The 24373-nt window shown below is 40.2% G+C and overlaps 1 protein-coding gene across 8 annotated transcripts in view; it reads right to left on the bottom strand.

Annotated features, from left to right (window-relative positions):
- Positions 1 to 23784, bottom strand: part of IGF1 (insulin like growth factor 1) — a 77359-nt gene extending 53575 nt beyond the window's left edge. For 2 of the 8 annotated variants that reach the window (XM_040234857.1, XM_040234852.1), the window contains exons 1-2: positions 21642 to 21707; positions 18823 to 18982 (exon numbers count right to left, since the gene is read on the bottom strand). In XM_040234857.1, coding sequence (XP_040090791.1) covers positions 18823 to 18982; positions 21642 to 21656 — 175 coding nt within the window. In that variant the 5' untranslated portion in view covers positions 21657 to 21707. Of the gene's footprint in view, positions 1 to 18822; positions 18983 to 21641; positions 21708 to 23467 lie in introns of those variants that run through there. The other 6 variants (XM_040234858.1, XM_040234854.1, XM_040234851.1 and 3 more) reach the window with 5 other exon arrangements.
- Positions 23785 to 24373: the final 589 nt, after the last annotated feature.

The raw sequence follows: 24373 nt of genomic DNA, 5'->3' as shown, positions 1-24373 counted from the left end.
GCCACCAGGAAAGCCATTCAAACAACACTTCCTTCAAATTACCTCTGGAAGCTTATAGCTGGCCTTGATTCCCTGAGCATTTTGTGATGACTCCATGGGTATTATCTAAACTGATACTCACAAAAAACCCTTTTGGGAGGCAGGGAAGGGCTGACTGTACCCATTTTACAAGCAAGAGAGCTGCCCAAAGGTACCCAGGTTATAATCAACAAAGCCAAGTCTCTTCAGGGTCTCTTCACCTCGAATTCAGAGCTTCTAATACCTAATATCTCTTTGGTAACAGAAGATATATTCAAGTATACCTAGGCATTCATAGTTGGATTTCTGTTTAATTCAGACAATCTCTGCTTTGAGGAGTTCTTGCGCTGAAAGAAAAGGAACCAGTGATGCCCATGTTTTTTGGGTCAGATCCTCTCTGGACTAGGGGATACGGAGGATCAGGTGGGAGGGGGAAACTCATAACTCCAGGTAGAATTTGCATTGAACTTGTAATGGAACTGTCATTGGGTTGTCACTGGACATCAGTTGGAAAGACTGGTTCAGCAACTCCACAAAAGGAAGGGTTCTTTCATGAGCTTTCCATCAACTCAAAGTCAAAGCACTTTGTTTGCCCTTATTTCTGGCCTCTCTCTGGCAATATAACTCATTCATGCCTCTGCCTAGTCAAGAACCCAGGCAGATAGAAGGTACATAAAAGTGAAAAATTCCACCTTACTTTTAAATATCAGTGGAAAACCTCATAAGATGGTAGATAGGGAGAGGAAAATGAAAATCCTTGGTCTTCATTTGTAGACATGATTTGAAATCGGCCATGTTCTGGAGGAATAGGAAGAAAAATGCCATGTTTGTATTTATTATTTATTTTATTGCTGTCAGATTAGTTTGATGATGACTCCTACACATGGGTAAGTGCTACATTCTTAAGCAGGTTGAAGACAATCTTAAAGCTGGTTTGATGTCATACTTTGAGAATTTCATAAGTGCCCATTAATATTAGTTGTTTCTACTGGCTTTTTTGTTTCAGTTTTCTTGATTTCTAGCACTATCCTGGGTACACAGTTGTCCATAACACACTGCTGAATTAAATTACACTTAAGAAGAGTGGCTTTCTTATTTTTTAGTTCACAGTTTACAACTGATCATTTTGATCAAAATGGTTGGATCCATTTCTGAAGTCACGGAGTTTTGACTTCATAATCTTGTAACTTGATGACAGCCCTCTGCCAAGGCAGGAAGGCCTGAGAGAACCTTTCTAGGCATTCGGTAACTTTAGAAATAGACATTTCGGTGTGTAGTATGCAGAGCTCTTTCTATTTCGTTGTTTGTTTTTTTTCTTCGGGGGCATTTGTGCTCTACCCGGCACTGGTTCAATCCACTCTTTCAGCCAGGCCCCCAGGAACGGAGGGACTCCTGTAATTCTGACACAAAATGAGCATACAAAAGGTTTGGTGAAGTTCCTTGTGAGACATGTGACAGTGATTTGATCTGACGATCATAGCAGCTTCCAACGAAAAGGATCATGTTCTGCTTACCTACATTCCCTCAGTAGTTCCCTTTAGATACAGGGTTTCTCATTCCCTACTTGAAAATGCCTAAAAGTCCACAGGAGTCTTCCAACTCAGCCATGTCTGCCTGTCAACTGAGTTACTGCCTTCTTATGGGTATACACAACTACTATGGGCTTGACAGGCCAAAGGAACATGGATCACTTAATTAATTCCATGCAAACACAGCCTGTGCCGTCTGTGTACAAGGGGGTAGGTGGGACTCAATGGCCTTCACCTTTGAGGTGCTTTTAGTTAACTAGATGGCATCAAGCATGAATACTCAATAAACACACACACACAATATAGGATAGATTATTGTTGTTAGAGGAATATTATTGCTATTCAGAGGAAAAGGAGTTAACATCTGGTAGAAAATTTTACAGAGGAGGTGACATTTAAGAGAGGAACAGAAGGAAAACTCAGGAAAATAAAACGTGTGGTAGTAACTCGTCTAGGTCAGATGTTGGAATATGTAGGGGGCATGTGTAAACTCAGACGCCTATCAGAGCCATGCAAGTCATATAAAGGAGTCAAGTGGACCAGAATCAGGCAATAGAGAATGGTGAGGATTTTGGTAAAGCAGAAAATATGGGTCAATGTAGAGGAAAGAGTCATCTAGTAAATATTGACAGACAATTCAGTTTCATGAAAACACTGTATTTGTCAAACAAAATATTTTTGAAGACTAGATATTACTTACGACTGCCAGTTTGTGAACACTGCTGTAGGGAAACACTAGTTAGACATTAGAAACAAAACATTACAAACAAAAAATACATTTGGGAAGTTAGATAGAGGCCTTGTATAAAATGCATTACCATCAAGCTGGGGAGTTTGGATTCAATTTACTTAGCCATGAATGGTCACTGGAAATTGTTTAGAAGAGGGATAAAGTGATTAGGACTGTGCTTTAGGAAGATTAATCTCATGGGTGGGATGGCTGGTGTCAAGCACTATTGGACACAGAGCCATCACTGAGGAAGGTGTTGCAATAGTCTCAGTGAGTGATGAGGGGACCTCAACAGTGGTGGGAATGGAAGGAGGCACACATGTGCAATCTTCCAGCGAATTGGTAACAGCTGTTCTGGATCTTGGTGCAAAACAAACTACAATGCTACAACTCGCTTTGTCTGAAGAGTTGGGTTTGATGGTCTCCACTGTCCTAAACACTCTGAGTGATTGTGCAACTTGTCCATCGCTCTGGCTGGGAACCTGGCCTTTCCTGCTTTACAAGGTCACTGACCAAAAACTCTACTTGCTCTTGAAGAAATATCTCTTTGATGATCTCTAACTTATTGAGTGTCCAGTTTTTCAGATTTAGGTTTTTATCTTTACCAAGGGAATTTTCTTATCTTTTCAATGCTACCTGAACTGTACTCTTGCTATGTTTGAGGAGAGCTGCAGAATTTGTTAAAAATAAGATGTGTATCTTATTCATATGCATTGGCAATGGCTATCCTAGTGCCTGGGTGACAGTATGCCAGCAAGAATTGAGTGTTGAATTGAATAAAAATAAGGATATATGATTGGTATCCAAGGAAATCTTGCATATCTGGAACAAGAGTGTCAGGGATCAATGTATGCTGAGGCCATATGGGTATATAGATGAATAAATCAAGCCTGTAAGGCAGTGGTCCCCAACCTTTTTGGCACCAGGGACTGGTTTCCTGGAAGATCATTTCTCCATGAACCAGGGGGTGGGGATGGTTTCGAGATGATTCAAGCGTATCACCTTTATTGTGCACTTTATTTCTATTATTATCACATTGGCTCCACCCTGTATCATCAGGCATTAGATCCCAGAAGTTGGGGATCCCTGCCCTAAGGTACTGTGATCAGCTGGAGGAGCACATACGCCACTTAGAAGGCTCTAGCCTATAGCTGCCACACAGGAGCACCAGCCAGCAAAGTTAGATCACCCTGTTTTTCAAGGGAAGCTGTTAATCTTCGTCTCTATTTAAAATCTCTTGATTTTTAAAATTTCAAAATTTGAAAAACTTATCAAGTAGATCAAAGAGAACGTGTTTGTTGACTAGGTTCAGGTGGGGTGGGAGTAAGGTCTGGGACCATTTGGTGATACCTGTTCTAGAGTATTAACTCTATGAGGGTAGAGGCAGTGCTTACTCATTCCTTTCATCATTTCAATGAGTCAGGTGGACTGGAATAAAATAGGGGAGAATTATTCCTGTCTGAGTCAACCTTGGGGTTGTCTGATTGATATAATTTTTTAAATTGCTTACTACAACTTTATTTAAGATCCTTTTACAATGCTGATTTCCTGTGCAATTTAATCTGGGGTTGCCATGATATTAAGTATCTCATAATAAGTTCAATGAAATTCTGAAGGGACCCAGTTATGATGCCATAATAATGAGAGATTAGAATGAGAAAATGCATAAAAGTCCAAGTCCAGAAAGAATCCATTGTGATGCCAATTTGATAGTATAATGAATATGAGAGAAAAACTATTACAGTGCATGTCTTTGCAGAACCACATTGAGGGATGTGATTATAAATGGATGCCAGTACATATTTTTTACTTGATATATAATGAGTCCTTACTTGCTATTATGAAACCTCTTTGAAGGCATGGCTATATTCTCCCCTGGGTATTGCTTAGGACAGAGCACATGACTAGCCAATGATGCTATAATGAAATTGATTAGTTAGTGCTATAATTTTACATCCATACATTTTACTAAAGTACTGAACAACAGCAATGAAAGAAGAATGCTAATAAGGCAATATACATGATCCACATCCAGTTAGATCCCTTAAAGATTTTTACAGATTTCCACGAAATTACAATAAATGTCAGTTCTGGAAGGGTCTTAGAAATTATCTTATCAACATTCTTTCAATGGGTAGAGTGCCGAGAGTCAGCGATATTGTTGTGTTAAAATGCTGTGGGTTTAAGTCTAAACAAATTCAATATATATGTGTGAGCTAAGTTCAATACTGCCTTATCCTAGAGTTGAATACAGTGAAGATGTGGCAGGTACTTAAATTTTAAGAAAAATGTTTGTGAAAAAACATGAACATTCTATCCATGGCTTATTCCCCTCCCCTACCCCTGGAAAATTGTGAAAAGAAATCCCAATAATCCCATTTCAGAAGCAGACTGTCTTGGTTCATCCTAATACCATTGTTCCAGTGGAAACAGGTTTGAAGACCCATGGGACTAATCACCAAATTTATCAAGCTATTTCCTGGAAGAGGTCTGAGTAAATCCAAGATTCCTTGACTCCTCAGTGCAAATCCTCCCTTTCTTTTAGTGTCATTCAAGGAAGAGAAGTTACAAATGGGCTTTCTCCAACTTCTACCTACCCAGCTGAGGCATCATGTCTTTCTGAGGAAGCCATGTCTTTCAAATAACCAGACCTTCACTAACGGGCTCATCCTGGGGAAACAGCCCAGCTCCAGAATGGGTCTAGTGAAGGCTATCAATTGGGGAACCTTTGAAAAGCAGATTTAAAGTTTATTCCTCACCTCTCAGTAAGTGACAGAAATCCACTTTTTTCTTAGTTTAAAACTATTTCTCTTACATCCCAATGGGAATCTTAATGGAACTAATCAACTTGAAGCTAGAAGAAATAATACTAGAACCTGGCTGAGGATGACAAAGGCAGCAATATGATATGAGTAAAACACACATTTCTCCCCTCAATGCAATTAGAAATATTTTTTTAAAGGACTCTTGCTTGGCTGTTCTTAAAAATGTAACTATTGAAAAAGAAACTGGCAAGATCTTAAGGCCTGGATCTCAGTTCCTGGCCCCAGTGATGGGTTTGGAAACTGCAGCCACAGCAATTAGGAGTTCCAATTTCCAGTTCACAGAAGGTCAGGCCATGGGGTTATGCGTGGAGCAGTTCTATATTTCCTCTGAGGAAAGGCTCCACCAACTTCAGAGGATTAGGACTTGATACTGTCGAATCAGCATATACATTGTTAACCATCACAAGCAAGTTTGGCCCCGACACCATTTTTCAACTCCTTAGTGAAAGTCTAGATCTGAATATTTTGTGTTTTCTCTCTTAGACGAGACAGAGAGATATCAGTCAGCAGCTATTTGCTATTTCCTGTGATTCGGTAGACCAGGGCTCCTCAAACCCTCATGTGCGTAAAATCTCCTGGGTATCTGCAAAAATGCAGGTTTTCTTTTAATTAGTTGAGAATAGGGCCCCTGGTTCTGAATTTCTAACTAGCTCTCAGTTGGCTTTGAGTAGCAAGATTCTAAATCCATCTACACTAACCTGTAGTTTTACTATGTGACACTGCAACATTTGTTGATTAAACCCAATTTTCCTATCATTAATAAGAGATTATTTCTTGTCACAAAACACTTTCCCTGGCCTTCAGTGAAGTCTGGCTTCTTCTAAGAGATAGACTATTTTGTTCCTTATTTTAGCTATTTTTGCAGGGCAGCATTGAAATCATTTTTATTGATTGAAACCAATTACCCATGGAATGACTTTAAGACACTAAGTAATCAGTGCCTACTTCAGAACCAGCCAGAAATAAGCCAGAAGGACTTATTTTGATGGTCGTTGAGAATAATGTTACTGAATCCTTGTCTGATCTCTCTGGTAAGGGAGATCTCCATAATTGCATGCAAAGTACTGGTAATCTACAGAAATGCCAGCCAGATTTGCGGCACTAATACTTTTACAAGTCTTATGATTCATATGTTTCAGGGCCCTCAGGATGTCTTTCTTAAAGTAACCCTGAAATAATGCCTGCAGTGGGAGTAGGTCATTGATCTTCTCAAAATATATCTCTAAATATCTGTTCTATAGTGAGAGGCAAGACTCAGAGAAGGACACTTTGGAGAGCCAAAAACATCTCTCTACCAAATGGAGAGAGTGGAATTATTAGGTGAATGAAATTAGCTGGCAGTGGCATCTATGCCTAAAACATAACCATCCCTTTAATAGAGAACATTTGCTGTGCTTGACAAACTCAGAGTGAAATGGTTGGATCCATAGGAAGGAACATGCTGAAAATGGTTTCAATATGATCCTGCTTTTTCACTCAATAGCCATTGATTGAGGGTGTCCAGCCAAAAACAATGAGAAAATGAGCCAACAATAGTCTTACCCTTTGACCATATTAGATATAGTTGCAGCTGAAATTTGTTACATGTTTCAGGAATAACAAAGCATCCATATGGAACAAATATTTGGCAGTATGGCAGCTGATGAAACCAGGAAAAATTAGACAAATTATCAATTGCTCACTCCCAAATTACCCAAAAAAAGAAATTAGATCCATTTCAGTAGCTTTGCTTTCAAATTTCTTCATTCCATGAGTCACCACTACCTTCTGCCAAACTAAATATGTCTATGAACGGCTGGAAACTTTAATGGAAAGAAACATAAAACTCAAAATACGTAGGAAAATTTAAGCTTCTTCATGGAAGGCCTTCATGGAAGACTAGCAAGTCAGGAATGTTTAGAGACAAAAATAATGCATCAGGAATACCTTTTGTTTTGGGTAGCTTCTGAGCTAACAAGCAATACAAAATGCATCAACCAATCAACTTGCTAAAAGGGAGAGAATGATTTTCCATTTTAGAGGCCATTTTCCAGTCACATGGCCTCTAAACGGAAAATGGCCTCTAAAACGGAAATTCATTCTTTCCCTTTTTGTTTGTTTTAAGCCTGCAAACCATCAAACTACTAGAGTCTAGGAAGATCCATAGTCCTACAGTCAGGTTGATCAGATTTGAGATAAAAAGACTTGATAATATTATCCAAATGGGTGACAGAAATTGGGGGAAAGTTCTTGTGAGTGGTTAAGGGCTCAACTTTTCAAAGACTATTCCGATGCATGACACCAGAAGAATATGACATAGCTGTTCCCTTTGAGTTTATGAACTGTGGTTACTAGTGCTACCTTCATAAGGGTTTATCAAGGTTAAGTTTAAAACATCCAGCTATGCAAAGAGCCCTGAACAGAAGGGTGAGGTGGCTGAATTACAGTCCTGGCTTTCCCATCAGCATGCTTTGTGGCCTCATGCACATCAGGTTTTTTCTGGATTTTTGCTTCCCTCATCTGGGAAGTAAGAACACTGAACCAGATTGCTCTATATGGCTCTTCCTACCTCTTCAGTTCTTCAGTTATACTTTGGTAAGGAGAAAGCACTTGTGTTCGTCCCCTAAAGGCTGGTGCTCTTGTTGTTATACCTACCATAGGACTTATTTGCCAGGAATAGACCATTTATTACATATCTTCCCTTGCCTGTCACTTGTCCTTTTAGTATGCTTGCCTCAGTTGAAGTAAGAAAGAGGAATTGAATGGAGTTCTGTTCTCAAAACCATTCTCATAGGTGAAATCTATTTGTGAGGAATCCTATGATAGCTCTTAAAAATTCCCTATTGACTAGAATTAGCTTACTGTTGATCTAGAAGTTTTCACTGGGGCCACAGTTAAGGAGTCCCAAGGGATGACACCTCAGGTAGATTTTTTTCCTTCTATACCTTCAATCTCAGATCCACAATGGCAGCAGTATCAAATGCAAAGTCATGGGGTATTCCCTGGGGACTGTTAGAAGGAGATAGCTTTTGGAATGTCTTTTTAAACATCAAGTCAAGGAGTGTTATTAAGTGCCCTGCATGCTGCAGAGAACAGAAAAAACTTTTAAAACTTAGTCTCTGGTGTTCTTTTTTTTTTTTTTTGGAAGAACTCAAAGGATAATTCATGGTGGCAGTAACCAGTATTTGACTGTGGATTTCTACATCAAATGTTGTATCTCTAGGAGTGGCTGTATGTAAAGCCTGTGGGCTAGAAGTTCACATGTCCATATGGTGATCAGACTCAGAAATTTTATTTCACCAAAGCCATGCTCAAACAAAAAATTCAAATCTTCTAAGTCAGACTATGATAAGGAAGTAGTTGAGGTGGACAAAGATACTGCGAGTACAAAGACACTTTTTTGATATCTGAGTATATTCCCTCTGCTGAGCATTGCTTCTTTGAGGGTAAGCAAAAATCACCAGTAGCTGACTTGGGAGAATGGAAATCTTTTTGCTTATGTGTGGTACCTCAGTGACTACCTAACCGCTATCTGGAAACTAACTTTTTGAGCAAGCTCAGTGTGGTAAAGTGATAGGTCCCATTTTTTTTTGTTTGTTTTGTTTTTTTTAATACTTTCTCCAATAAGGATATAAACAGTAATACTGAGTAAGCATTCTGAAGATCCATTAATAGACTTTTGGGTGGTCTAAATTCAAAGCGATAGATGAATAGAAGATACAAGCATGCTTTTATTTTTAATTAATTAGGTTGAGAAGATACACCACCAAATTAACTTTTCTACACTGTAATTATTGCAGAACCATTGAACTAATGGTTCAAAGTCACTAAAGGCTAAAGTCAAATCACTATTCAATTCAATCCACTGATAGTGACATATTTGGATTCTCTTTCAGTTTCTGAAGCCTCTCTATAGTTGAGCCTTAAAAGAACTCTGTGGTATAGTATTTTTAATTCTTATTTTAAAAGTGAGGAATATAAGACCCAAGGGAATTAAGTCGCTTCTTCAAAAGCATACAGCTGTTAAGTAAGGGGGCTGGGTGAGCCCCAAATGTGGAACCTCTGGTTTCCAAAGTAATACTTTATTGATCTCTTTCTGCTTTCTGGTGGGCCTGTTTATAGATAATAAAATGACTATAATGATACTCAAATAGGAAAGACACAAGCAGGGAAAAGGAACCAGGCCTTTTCACTCTGAATTGAAAGCCTATGACCAAGAAGGGAACAGCCACAAATACTGAAGTCAAAGAAAAACCACTTTTTTAATTCATTTATTCCAAGTTGTCATACTCAAATTTCTAAGCACACAATGTTGCTTATTTCTGCCTTCCCATACTTCTGTTACTAAAATAAATGAGTTCCATAGCTATCAGATGAAAAGGAGGGCTTGCAAACACCTTTTTTTTTTTTTTGGTAGCCTATAGGAAGAGAGCTTTATTTTCAGAGAGAAGCTTTCAAAACTACAGTAATTCTTCTCATTGTTTTACTCTGGGTAATGAACCATAGACCCCATTAGCCAGTGACTGATAATTAGTTTGTGTATCTCTTGCACTCATGGCTTTCCCATCTCTCTGGCTGCTTTTCTTTTGGAGCCAGCTCTAGTCCAATAGTCCTCAACAAGGTGTAATTTTGCACCATCCCCCTCCCCAGGAGATTTTGGCAACACCTAGACGGATTTTTGATTGTCACAACTTGGAGGATGGGACTTCTGGCATCTAGAAGGTAGAAGTCAATCAAGTATGGCGCTAAACATTTTACAATGCACAGGACAGTCCCTCTCCACCAGCAAAAAATTATCTGGCCTAAAATGTCAATACTGCTGAGGTTGAGAAATCCTGTTGCCCATGGCACTGTTGGGGGAGGTGAGTAGGGAGTGGGAGAATAAAGTAGAATTTTAAGACATGCCACTTGGTCTTACAAAAGGGCTGGGGCTGGAGGCAGGAAGAAAGGAGGAATGAGGAGGCTGAAATGTATATAGTGTCCCCAAGTCAGCTGAATCCAGAATTCCCACCCTTCGTGCTCCTTTCCCCAGTTTCACAGATTATCAGGAGTTGGTTGCATGTAGGTTGGCTCAGCACAGACTTTCTTCATCACTAGCCTCTGATGAAAGACCCATTTCATCAGGGTAAATGGCACAGAGGTAGGACCATCTTCTCAGAAACATTCACAGAATTGACTCTATGACTAACCCATTCTGAAAGCTTAAAAAACCCTTCCAACAGCCTTTCTAGTACCTCAGATAGACCACAGGTGAAAGAAGAAAAATCTGAAGAGATTCATAGAGTATTTGCTTGGAAACATGCAAAAAAAAATCAGGTGTAAATTTCTTTTGGCTTAGGGCTGTCAGAGAAATCTCCAGAAAAGAAGCTGATCCAATGACTCGTCAGGCTGTTTCAGATTTTCCAGGAGCACAGCTTTGCTAAGTCATTCCAAAGCAGTCCTACCCAAGTTGACACTGGAGAGAATGACCAAAGAGTCAGAATATACTCTAAATCATGACCTGAAATGGATTGGAATGCCCCAGGCACACTGAAAGGCCAAGTCATGGTATAGGTAAAAGGCAGGGAATACCTTTGGTTTGTACAAATTTCTACAGCAAGGGAGTAACAGTCTCTCACTCTCTGAACTCTCTAACTTCAATCTCAGGAAATTTATTGGAATGAGAGCATCACCAAGATCTATGTCCATTTGGGTGAGACTGATTGAAGGCATCTCCTGGTCACTGAAATTCATCAGGCAACTTAGACATAAGCATGGTCCATCACAGATAAAGGTAGAACACAGCATGAAATCAGGAAACAGAATCAAGAGTATCTCCTCCTTCTTACTTCTGTACTAATTAGCAGAGGCATGACCTTGGACATGTCCCTTCTTTCTGAGTTTAACTTCTCATGTTTGACTAGATTATTTTTCAAGGACTTCCAAGCTTACAGCAATCTTCAATTTTACTTTCTGTGAACAATTAGGTAGTTTTATTACAGAGATATATACTTAATCAAGAATCAGGTTCTTGGGTATCTTCCCAGGGATTTCAGCATGCCCATTCTCTCTCTCTCTCTTTTTTTTTTTTGGCATGGAAACCCTTATCCCTGCACAATGCCTGAGCATTTAATGCAAAAAAGGTTTTCATTTAAAAGACTGTGTGGTCTCTGCTGATTGCACAACCTCTCTTTGTGTCCATGCTGCTGCTGATCAAATATTGCAAAGCCATTAATTACCTTTGGACAAATGCAGAGGGCCATGTGCAAAAGTTCTGGCCAATTGCGTAAAGTAATATACCAGATGTAAAGTAAGGGAAGGATTTTTTGTGGTATTTAAGGTTCAGTGAAAAAGTAAGAGGGGCAGCTATGCCAAGAATGAAAAGCCAGAGCTTGCCAAGTGCTTCTTTAAGGGGCTTTAGCCAATGTGAGACTAAACAATGCATTAAATAAGCATACAACTTACTGCACTTAAAGAATCACACGTCAAATAACAGCTCTTTGCTATGTTTTAAACATGATCTCACATATAGATAAAGACAAGTGAAATGTTCTGTTGTCATCTCCTTAGTCTAACAGCTAATAAGGCCTGGGGACTTGAACTTTCCAGGCAACCAAAAGTAATTCTTTGTGATGTAAGAGCTTGTTGATGTTCCACGGAGAGGTGTAGGATGGAGCTCTGCCAGGGCAGCAGCTCGGTACAGGAATGATTTTTTGCCACCATGGTTGTCAAAGACTCTGGCTGCATAAAAGGGCAAAGGTTTCGTAGCCCATTATGAAGAACAATGAGCAATCTCCTTGGGAGAAATTTCCTGCCTGTTTGCAGAGTGTCTGATTCTTTGGTGTAGGCTCTGAAATCAGAAGAAAGTCAACTAGAGGCTTGAAGTTGGCTCTTTACAGAGGCCTTGAGAAATACTGGCATGGTCCATGATGTCTGGACTAAGTATACAGAGACCCAGCTGTTTGGAAAACACCAACACTCTTCTGGATCCAAAATGGAGCTATGAGCCTACCAGCCATGAACATCTGAGACCTTCCAATACTGATGGTCTTCAAGCAACTGGCTGGGAGGCACCTGCACTGGTGCGAGCCTCCCATCCAAACCTTCTGCAGCTCCTTTCATGGCCAAGTTGGGGAAGACACTTCCTACCTGGCTTACTCTCAGGCTTCTGTTGCCTTATGACCACTTTTCCTTTACCACCTCTCTTATAAAACTCAGAGAGAGAGAGATGCCTGGTCCAACAAACAGTTCTTCTTCAGTAGGTCTTTGAGGAAAAACAGCAGAACTCATAGCCACTAGGAAAGAAGCACTGGAGGTTTGGTGGCCAAGAAAGAAGAAAAGTTGAAGTTGGCCAAAGGAAAGAGTCCACCAGATCATAAGGCATATCCCTGTGCTCAACGGGGAGCTGCGGTGTGCCATCTGAGTGGAGTCCAGTCTGTGAAGGTAAGGGACTCAAATGGCAGCAGCCTCTAATCAAAGAAGCTTTTCTTGTGCAGCCTAAAGAAATTCTATAAGTATTTCCTAAGTTTTTCTAGAAGGTAAACTGTAGGGTCATTCCATGGATGTCTCCCTTGAGTCTCCTTTCAAAGAAGTTCAGAATCAACTGTGCCCCCAGAATCAACTGTTCCTGCTCTCCCAGAAGAGGCCAAGGCTTTTTGGAAGCATATCTCTACACTGCAACACTTTAGACCTTTAAGCAATGTGAATGGGCAGATGGACATGCTTCTTGGACACAAGAGACCTTGACTTTGGTTCTGGTTCCATCCAGTAAGATAAATCACAAACTCTCTGTGTCTCACATTTCTCATTTGTCCAGTGAAACAATGATTTTTACCTTCTAAGACTGGGGTAAAGACAAAGTGAGAGAGCTCCTACAATTGGATTTTGAAAAAACGAAAATGCTAGTCAAGCATAAGACATACTTTGTGCTACTGATACTACTGCAAGTGTTACTATTAGCAACAGGTTTTATCAGCTGCCCCTACAGAGAGAAATAGGTTTCTCTGGTGGCTCAGATGGTAAAGAATCTGCCTGCAATGCAGGAGACCCGCGTTTGATCCCTGGGTTGGGAAGATCCCCTGGAGGAGGAAATGACAATGCATCCCAGTATTCTTGTCTGGAGAATCCCATGGACAGAGGAGTCTGGCAGGCTACAGTCTATAGGATTTCACAGAGTTGGACATGACTGAAGCAGCTTAGCACACATCAAGGGAAATGAGTGTGTAAATGAATTGGGCTGCCCAGACATTTGCAGTAGACTCTGTGACTGATCCCAGAAGAGAATAAATAAGTATAATTGCTAATGTGTTTATGATGCTTACCATGTGCCAGGCAGTATTCTAATTTAATATGTTCAAATAGATTAACCAGTTCTGTGAGGTAGTCCCTGTTTTGGAGATGAGGAAATTGAAGAACAAAGAGGTTAAGTGACTTGCTCGATGCCACCCACCAAGTAAGTTACAGAGCTAGAATTCACATCCTGGATTCTTGGCAGTACAGACCACACTTGGCCTTGACTCCCTCCCTCTCTTGCTTCTTGTTCATCAGGGAGATGGTCTTGAGATGCTTGACCATATCAGAAAAATGCAAATTTTTGCATTTGCAATATTGCAATATTTTCTAAACATGCACAGAAATCATCACTTTCTTAGAAGTCCCTTGGTTGCCCAGATTAGTCCTCTTGGGCATATTTAAGGAGTAGTAGCCACTAGTGAAGGTCAATATGAAAACTTACTATTTCTCTTTAAGAATATTTGTGGCCTGTTAGCTTAGTGGTGCTAATGAGACCAGGGCCAAGGTCAAATCCCACATGTTCCAATTAGCTTCAAAGAGAAAGTCACAGCCAGTGACTGTACCTCTAACTTTGACCAGCTGTCACACAAATGCATAGCTGGAGGTCTAAGGGGTGCCAAGCCAAGGAATTCAAATGGTGTAGCTCAAATCCAGCCCCACTCAAAGCAATGCTAGTGGTGGATGAGTGTGTCTTTGGGTGTTCCCAGCGCTGTACTCTCTTCTTTAATTGGATAGGCAGTCTTAAAAGCCTGGGAAAAGGCTTTTAGTCAAGGTTTAGAAGACTATAGATTCAATCTGCCCCTCTAATTTATAAAGAGCAGTTAAAAATTGACCTACTTAACTGTCCTTTACTTTCAGGAGACTGAAAAAAATGTAAAGATGAGAACTGTCAGTTAGTCCTTCCTAGCAAAGAAAAATGGCAATCTGTTTTCATGAGGTGTGTGCCTCTTTGGCCAGATGACTTGCATGTATTTGGTCATGTCTGAGCTTCTATTCCATCCCTGAGGGGTTGGAACTCAGCTTAAAACAAAATAAAACAAAGGCATTGGCTTCTCTTGCTTTAAGTAGGTGGGGTCCCCTATCTGGAGATGAACAGAAACTATGTGAAGAAGATCAAGGAGTCTAAAATGTTCTTTGGTCACTATTTAAATCCAAGATTCTCCTTTCTTGAATAGTACCAAATCCTTGTTAATTACAACCTAGACTATGAGTCTGTTAAAAGTTAGAAGAGGTCATTTACTTGAACAAAATCCCCTTGTTTTATAGACAAGGACATTTTGGCCCAGGAAGTTTAAATGCCTGCCAAACTCATACAGCTAATGAATGACAGGTCTGGGAGCAGTTTTCTGAGCACTATATTTCAAATGAAAGAAGCTTGACTTAATAATAATAACCTCAATCTAGGAAGGTTGTTGCAATCAATAACAATGAAATTCATTGCAAAGTTTTACTTAAACTCTTTATAAAACAGTATGTTTTAACACATGAAGAATGCCATTCATTTATTCAGACCTGTTCTTAATAAGTATGCATTGGAAGTATATTTTACAAAAGCTATAAATCTGGACTAACCAAAAGGGTATCCAACTTTCCTTTCTAATTGATTTACTTCTCCTTTTTCCCAGACCGCGGAGATAAAGCATATACAGTTTATTTAAGGGACTGTTTATAGACTCTTAAAACTAAAAAGGACCCCAGAAACTCGCTTTCTTTTGGTTGCTCTTAATTGAAACCATTCAAGGTGGTTGGTTGTCTGTCAATTTTTAAAGTATCTCCAAGGAGAGAAATTCCACAAGCCTCTAAAGCATATGTTAAAATGGTTAATCACCATGACTGTCAAAAATAGTATCTATGGCAAGCTGAACTTCCCCTATTTTTCTTGAAGCTCTTTTCCTCTTGCTCTGTTCCATGCACAGCAATGTTGTGACAAACTGCTCTCTATGAGCCTCCTCCATCAATCTGGAAAGATAATAGCTAGCTCTTTCCCAATGTGCCAACTCCATTAGGCCACCATTTTTTTCCCAAGGCTATGAAAGTATAAGACTGGTTGACATGCTCTCTTACTATGATACATAGGGAAGAATCAGAACTTAGCTCTTCTTTGCAACTTTCATTGCATGTAATGTCTGGTGAAGCTGTATTAATTATAGAGGAACTTTTGCACTTATGCTGGGAAGATGTTTACAAAACAGATAATCGAGAAAGGTGGCATGCTCTGTGCTCTAGTGGAACTTAGGCTTGTAGAGAAATAGGAACTCATTTAGAACATTGGGTTGATCAATACAAAATAAGTGTTATCCACCCCCCCCGCCCCGCCAAAAGTTATTCAGGACAGTTCTGTCTCTTAATAGGATTAAAAATTCCCCTTGTTAAATATTCTGGCCCAGTAAAAAAGATAGTTATGGAGGTAACATTTTTTTAGATGTTTGCATTTCAAACTAAGATCAGAAACCCCCTTCCACAGTTAGAAAAAATCCATACATTCAAAATGGATTTGAAGCAGCTTAAAATGAAGCACGCAGCCACAATAAAACTTTGAAAGGGGTAAAAACAATAATAAGAGTCAATTGACAGGGGATAAAGGTAGGGAAGACTGCTTTCCTCTAAAAAATATTTCAAAGGCTGTAAATGCTTAGAGCTGACTTCTTCACACACAGTAAATCTCAAGGGACAAAAAGGAAACTCAATAAAATTTGTTGACAACAGTTAATGCCTTTAAGAATAACTGGCTCAGACACGAAACAGACCATCAATGCAGCTTAGGGAGGATCTAAATACCGCCTCGAAGTCATTGTTGGCATACATTGTATTCAGTTGAAAAGAGAGAAAGTTTTATCGAATAGCTGGGTAAATATGAGGCAGGAAGAATTGTCCAAAGTACCTGGCAAACCTAATTCTTGATGATTCTAAAGACTAAGATCCCAAACAACTCATGCCATTACATTCAATGGGATTCAGTTCAATTCAGTCCTGCCAGTTCAACAGTCAAATTTGAGCTGCAGCTATGTCAGCCAGGCATTGAGCTAGATACTGGGATTCAATGGTAAACAATCTGGCCTTTGGTATCAAGGAGCCCACTGAGAGGGTAGATCTTGGTCAGCTGATTTTAAAAATGGGAAAAGGAGTTAGGAAAATCATAAAGGATTGCATTTTTCTTCCATGATTATTTTCCTCTATGATACTTGATAATACTTTTTTTTTTAACCTCCTAACTAGATTGTGAGTTCCCTGAAGGCAAAGTTAATCTCTCATTCATTTCTAGGTATCTCACTCATGCCTGTACAATGTCTAACACATAGCAGAGGTTCCATCAACGTTTTGAATTAAACAATTTAAAGGGGTTAACTTCTCTTGGGCAAAAAGGCTAGTCCAGTTGACTAGAAAATTAACAAGAATAGTTTTGTGCATGAAAGTTTAGGTCAGACAAATAATTTACATTGTCACAGAGTGCTGTAAACCAGAACTTCTGAAACCTAGACTCTCAATAATAAAACACAATTTATAAAACCACTTTCTATCCAAAGTTATATTCTATACATTAAGAGTTGCCATGTAGAACCTTCCCCATTCAAATTATTAAGATAGAATTAAAACACATTTGTAAAATTTGGTCATTTGAGTAATAGAATGCCTTCCAGTGAGTTGAAATCAGTTTCCATCATAGTTGTCCAATACCCTTAATTCTTTGTGTGAACATATATAAGTATCAAAGGGTAACTTGGGATCAGATTATTTTTTTTCTTTCTCATTTTTTGTCATTTAATTTTAAGCATCACAGTCATAGAAAGATCCAGTTTCCATGCACTGTGCATGGAAATCTTGGAGCATGTCACATCAAATGTGGCAATTCAACCCGGCACATAACCCAAGACACTTGGGGGGGCTCGGTCATCACCTAGTGAACTGGATAAAAGGAAATGGCACAAATGGATTATCAAAGCAAAAAAAAAAAGGTCCTCTTGGGCATAATAACTGAGACCCACTTATTCATTTTTTAAAATGTGGATCAGTAGTAGCAAAGTAAACAGTACTGACAAGCCATCACTGGGTGATGTCGATGTGACACATTTGCCTTCTGCCAGATATTCTGAAGGTAAAACGGGTCTGCTATTCGAAAAGCACTCACCAAATGAACTCATTCGTCTGCACAGAAACAGAGAATGGGATAGAATTGCTTTATTGCCAGAAAAATAAATGAACTCACTCAAAGCGTTGGCTGGAAACAGAGAGTGGGAATTTGCCCATTCAAAGAGTAGAAAGCACTTCTCATTCTCTGTCACTAGTTGTTGAAAAGCTATTTGTCACCGAATCTACGATGAGTACAGACCATCAACATGCCTATCAACCTCTTCCTTCCCTTTCTCCCTTCCCATCCCAGACTGCTACACTCACAGACCCCTCCTTCCAGTCTCTCTCTCACACACACACCTTCCTGGGAAGAAGAGAGAAACTGGAAGTGTGTGAGTCATCACAGGAGCTATTCAAAGCCTAGTGGGTAACTGAGGTAAGCTGTCTACACTTAAGCCACATGAACCTCTAAGAATGATTCACGGTCCTGAAGACCTGAGTGTCAGTTTCCTGAAACTCCCTAAACTTGCAAAGAATTAAACAGAATGAGCATCTGGCTTTCCATCACTCAGTGTCCTGTAACACACATGAGCCAGATGCCTCTGAAGTGTGTTCTCTAAGTGATCCATTCCCTCAGGCAGCAGGGACTCCCATTTGTGTTTATTATTTATCCGCAAGCATGGACTTGGCTGTCTACTTTTTATTGACTGTTGACTTTTTAATCACCTGAGACCTACTTATGGGATAAGTGACCTTGCACTTGTCAGAAACCCTTTTCCAGATGGAGACATCACTGGAAAGCCCCAGAGAAGGGTGACATCAAAGGAAGGCAACAACAAAGACTCAAGGTCAGCGTGAACCCAGGGCAAATGAACTCAGCATTTCAGTTTGCATTGAGCGAGAGCCTGTGTCTTTGCAAATGTGCCTTTCAGCGACTCTCACCTTCTGTCTGTTTGGGTGATTTCATATCACATGGAGACATCTGGGATGTGCCCCTTTGCCAACTCCACCTTCCTAGTTTCCTCCAAGTGACCTGGCACTTAAAACATCCCTACACGTTCAAATATGTTGCCACATGCACCCACAGTTCTGGAAAACCAAAACCCCAATCCCCCAGGGCCATTTTGTCCTGTCTTTTCCCCGGAAGGAATGGAATAGTGAGGGCAGAGCAGAACAGTTGCGGGAAAGCCTAGTGGGAAGTAGTTAAAAGACAAACTGCTAAGGAGGAAAACTCCATCCAAAATCTGCAAAACGTGCCACGGCCCCGCTGAAACACTAGGCTCGCATTAAGGTGAGGAATCTTGGAGGCTGAGGACGGCTGCCAGCCACAGGCAGTCATTCAGTTCTTCGCACACTCCCCGCAGTTGTAAATCCACAGAGCAGCAAGAGGGAGGCTACTTACTGAAATAAAAGCCCCTGTCTCCGCACACGAACTGGAGAGCATCCACCAACTCAGCCCCGCAGAGGGTCTCGGGTCCCGCCATGGCAGAGCTGGTGAAGGTGAGCAAGCACAGGGCCAGATAGAAGAGATGCGAGGAGGATGTGGCGGGCATCTTCACCTGCTGAAAGAGCAGAAGGAGGGTCATCTTCCTCCTGGGTCCTTGCCAGGGGAGTGGGGGCAAGGCAAGGGTGCCTTTATCCCAGCTTTGCATTTCTGTTATTAATCAAAACTATCCCCTCAGGAGTGCAACAAGGTGTGTGAGTGACCTCTGAGCAGGTCTTGGCATCATGCTATCTGACTTTAATCCTCTTGCTACTGTGAAACCTTGGGGAAGTCCTTCTTGAACCCTTTCTTTATGGGTTCCTATTACAATTCAATGAGATAAATGTCCTGAAACATTTAATGTGTGAAGGTGAAAGATGCTCTTATTGCACACCACTCAGAGGTCCTGGTAAACCTTTGGAATCATCAAAGGTTAATTTGTGCTCAGTCCAGACTTGGGACCAGATATGTTTTATTAATTTAAATTCTCTCAAATTGGCCATCCACAGATGGCATGTGCATTCATTACTGACCAGAATATTAAATTAACCAGAACGTCATTCCCCAGCTACTGATTAAAGAGAATTTACTGCAGCTGGAAAAGAACTTGTGAAAATACTATATATCATTATAGCTTTTTTTTCTACTTAAGAGAGGCAGAGACAGAGAGAAACAGAGGGAGAGAAAGAGAGACCGAGAGATTTCTTACCTGCAGAACATCAGCAGTTAACAACTATAAGTAAAAGTTAAAAACCAGGAACAGGAAACATCTGAGAATTTCAGAATGAAACTGGTTTATGGTAAGTAAACCCGACTCCTTTTGCATTCTAAAGCCCCTTGTGTCAAGCTCAATGTCAGATCAACACATGTGTAGACAGTGCCTTCCATGAACAGGGAACTGGGCTCAAAACCTGCAAAAGTCTTTTTTTTTTTTTTTAAGTCTCAGGAATTCTGACTTCATCTGTTGGAGGGACTTAAGTGTCACTGTATCCTTTTTATAGCAGAGACCCCTGGTTGGCTTGACTTAGCCAGTGACAGACAGCCAACTGTCAGCCCTGCCAGAGGCAGGATTCCTGTGGCTCAAGTCTCCATCCTTGCTCTCAACAGTGAAACAATGCAAAGGTAATCATTAAGTTTTTCCACATTGCTACTTGTGGCACAAAGATGTGGTTTCTTCTAGGAAGCCTCCCAAGGTGAGTAGCTTTATCCCTCTCAGATGCATTTACTTTCAGCAGCATCAGCAGAGTTAGTGACAGGATGTTAAACCAGGGACCCTATCAAAAGGTCATAGAGTTAAACTGGAAACTATCATTATGAAAAGAGGCTTTTCTGAACATCCCAGTGGTGGCAGGTCCATTCAACTCCATCACTTTCAAAGAAACAGGATCAGTCATTTATTTTCCGACCACCTTCCTTGCCCTCCCTGGACTCTTAATGGCTCTCTACATCAGTGGCAAAGTTTGCTCCATCACTGTAATTAAGATTTCCATTTTTGTGGCCAGACTTTCAGTTCAGTAATTGGGGAAAAAAACCCTAAACCCCTGATTCTCATTAACACAACGTAAATATTTAGTTAATGCTTGTGAAACAGTTGAAGATGAAAAGCGTCCTCTATTTGCAAATCATCATAAATAATAGACATAAAATAGAAGAGGAGGTGAAAGCTTGATGGAGAATTTCTTCCATTTTCTCCATAGGACCTGTTCATGGAAACCCTCCACCCCCACATAGCCAAAGCCACAGGGACTGCTAGAAACAAGCTGTCATCCAATCCTCATCTTTCTTAGTTATAAAATAATTGGTGGGAGTTTTCCCTTTCAGTATTTCCAGTGGAAATCTCAACAAGCCTAAGCCAACTGGACTTCCTTGCCCTTTTCAAAAGAGAACACTCATAGCTGATCTTACAGAACATACCCCACACTCTGGTAACCAGCCAGTTCTAGAACGTAGGTTATTTCGCCAGTCCTGTTTCTCCATTGCTCCCTTCTCTGTTGAGTTAATGATGAAGATTAAGGCAAAGCACCTGCAACTGCAGATGCCTCCAGGTTCTTCAGTTGTTGTGAAATCCAGGGAAAAAGGAACTCAACTCAAAGCCTTATGGAATTGAGAACTTCATTAGATGTCAACATTATACTTTTAATAGCTATTTCTTTTGTATAACACATTTAAACTCAGCAATACCTATCAGTCTCTAGCATTTAAGAATTTAAGATTTATTTTTTACAGATTTCCCCCTATCTTTCTTCCTTTTATCCCCTTTTTGCTGAGTTATGTTCTCAGATAAATATCAGCACTTATAGTTCTAGGACAAGATAGAACCTCTAGTGCATTTTCTTTTAGTTCAGGAAACAGTCCATCACACCCACAGAGAACCAGAGAATTTATCACATTATGTTCCCCCAAAAGAAAACAATAACGAACTTGCTTAGGAGTTAAAAGTTTGAAATGAGTGGCCCCATATGTTCATCATTTCCTTGGTCTTTTATTTTTCCAAACACAAAAGAAATGAAGAGAGAGAAAGGAGAGATCTGAAAGAAAGAAATGAAAGAAGAACTAGAAAGAGAAGAGAAAAAAAAAATTCCAGAGCACTCTTTCTCAAAAATCATTCACAAATCCAAAATTTTAAAAACCTTTCTTTTTATCTTAAATAAATGGAATATCAATTGGTTCCAGATGTCTGGGTTATAATAAAAATGCCCAGCAAAATTTGAGGGCAACAGTCATAAGAAAATACTCACTGTAGGTGTAACCATTTTTGTTTGTTCCAGATCTTTTACAGCAGGTCAGGGTGGGTATTATGAGACTGATGTGAATAGAAAACTGAGGACTTAAAAACATGTGCTGCTTTGTGGGTGGGGTTTGTGAAAGCATCTAGTTACATTTGGACACCCAGGCAGGTATGCTATGAGCCTGGGTAAACTGCCTTTTGTCCATTCAGACAATAAACAAATTGCCCGGCTGGGATCTAAGTCAATCTTTTCCTCCCAATCAAGCCACTGATTTCCATTGTGTGCCTATTGTAGCTGTCCTGGACAGGGACCAAAGCTCCAGTCCTCCCCTGTGCCCTCTTTCCTCTGACTCAAACACTTGGAAATATCTTGAGACTCACAGTAGAATCAGCTTGTGAGCTCTGCCTGGCAGACACCTTTACTCATTGAATTACATTTGAAAGAACCACGTAGCTCCCTGAAACCACTTCCTGCTCCAAGTACAGGAAAAAGCAACAACTTATGGCTAGCTAGCTCTACTTCTGAAAAGTTCAGGATACACAGCATGGAAAGTTCATTTGGAGTTTTCCAAACTTGTAATTAATGCAGAGATAACATTACATAGCCCCTTTTAGGATCCTCGAAGTGGGGAGACTAAATCCCCAGCTGTCTGACCACAGAGCATATGTGTATACTGACTTCATTTCTTTTAAAAGCAAGGTAGCCAGTGTGCATCTTGGCATCTCAAGGGCGTCAGGATCAGGTGCCCGACAAGGATGTATTCTTAACTCCTAAGCCACTGACTTGATTAAGGAAAGTCCTAGTGGTGGAGTGCTTGAAAGCGGCAAACGAGCGCTGGACTAAGCGGTAGGGACGTATCATGAATTGAACCCACAGGCAATTGCATCGGGGAGCCAGTGACAGCAGCTTAAAAATGCTTGCAAATTGGAAAAATACAAGTCTTGAAAGATATAATTTTGCTGAGAATGGAAACTTGAACTGGGGCCAGTTATTGGAAAGGCGAAGTCAGTGCATTGACAACGCTAGCCAAATTTACCTAAAGAGACTTTACAATCCCAAATACAAAATCCGCGTTTTACAACACAAAACCCCAAGTCCAAACTTCGCCCCTGAGAGTCCTCTTCAAAAGAAAAAACTTGGAATAGCAGTTGCTAGAAAGTTTCCGCTTTCCATATACAGTGTGCATTTGTTTAAATTATCCGAATATGCAAGGTCAGCAGGAGTTCTTAAGGAGTTCTTTTTCAGAAGAGCAAATGAAACTTCACTCTAACTTTGTCTCTCTGGGCATAAGTGCAGAGAGTTCCGGGACCTTAGCTCCAAAGATCATATTTAAAAGCTTTAATATCATTTAAAACGTAACTCTTTGTATGTGGCATGCCTTGTAATCAAAAGTCCTGGCAAGTTACACACACACACACACACACACACACACACCCCACACACAGTCCTACATACACATGAACACGGTCTTAAAAATAAAACATCTGCACCTGCAAAATAAATCCAAAAGTTCATATCCATGCCCTATAGCCCTTAACCATAGACAGGATTTAAAGGAATCTTCTATAATGACACCACTCAAGCCCTGAAGAAGTGGAGGATTTAGCATAAGTACCTTGCAATAGTTTTTACTCATACAGATATCTGTGCAAAGGCATTTATCTCCCGGAGCTATTTTTTCAGATCCCACAGAATTGCATATTCAGCAATTTATAAATAACTCCCAGTGCCGAAACAATGAAAATTCTAAAGTGAAGAACATTTCTAAGCAGAAGCAAGCAGTACACAATTTAAAGAAAATTCCCCAATGACTTCAAAGAGTAAGAAATATTTACCTTCAAGAAATCACAAAAGCAGCACTTAAATAATTGGGTTGGAAGACTGCTGATTTTTCCCATTGCTTCTGAAGTGCAAAGTCTGGAAATGAATTGGTTAGCAGGAATAATGAGGCAAAAAGAAATCCAGGGAGATGGGAGATGTTGAGAGCAATGTCACATTTCAATTTTGAGGACTTTATTCCATTGCGCAGGCTCTATCTGCTCTGAATTTAGCAGTGACAGTGAGATTTAGCAAACAGAAGAGGGATTTAGAGAAAATCCTCACATTTATCTACAAAACACAGACACTGTAGACAGGAAACAGCTGGGGGAACGCTTGCCTTCTCTCTCTCTCCCTCTTCTGGCAAAGTTATCGAGTAAGGACTTTTTTGGGCATGGTGACAAATAACATCATACCTTTGCATTTTAAAACTAGAGCACAGAAGCATTTTTTTCCCTTAAAAGAATGTGTGTTAGTGACAAGAGGAGCAGACATTAAAATCCTGATGCTGTCCTCTGATTAACTTTCTACCGGGCATGAAGACACACACATCTGCTAATACACCTTACCCGTATGAAAGGAATATTCGTGGAGGATGGGCGAGCAATTTTATATTCCAGAGCCAACACAAAATTTAAAAAACAAGAAATGAAAAAAAGACCATCTCAAGCATACTCTATGATTTTAACCCTCAAATGACTGGGGTAAACTAGACTGGAAGACGGCGCTGGGATGACCCCTCGTCCTGGTTGCCAAGTGAGGGGAATGATCTCATTTCCTAGAACCTGGAAAGGGGCAGGCAGCTTTGTAATTGGCTCCCCTCAGGACACTGTCTCATGCTTTTAGACCACGACAGGGCAAAGATTTTGCTGAGCTGTAAAGCCAACTGAAAAAATAAAATCGAATCTTTTTCTTCCTTCCTC

The sequence above is a fragment of the Oryx dammah genome, unplaced genomic scaffold, assembly GCF_014754425.2.
Source record: "Oryx dammah isolate SB20612 unplaced genomic scaffold, SCBI_Odam_1.1 HiC_scaffold_29, whole genome shotgun sequence".
Lineage (NCBI taxonomy): Eukaryota > Metazoa > Chordata > Mammalia > Artiodactyla > Bovidae > Oryx > Oryx dammah.
Note: the sequence above shows the minus strand (reverse complement) of the source record. Positions and strands in the feature narration are given on the sequence as shown.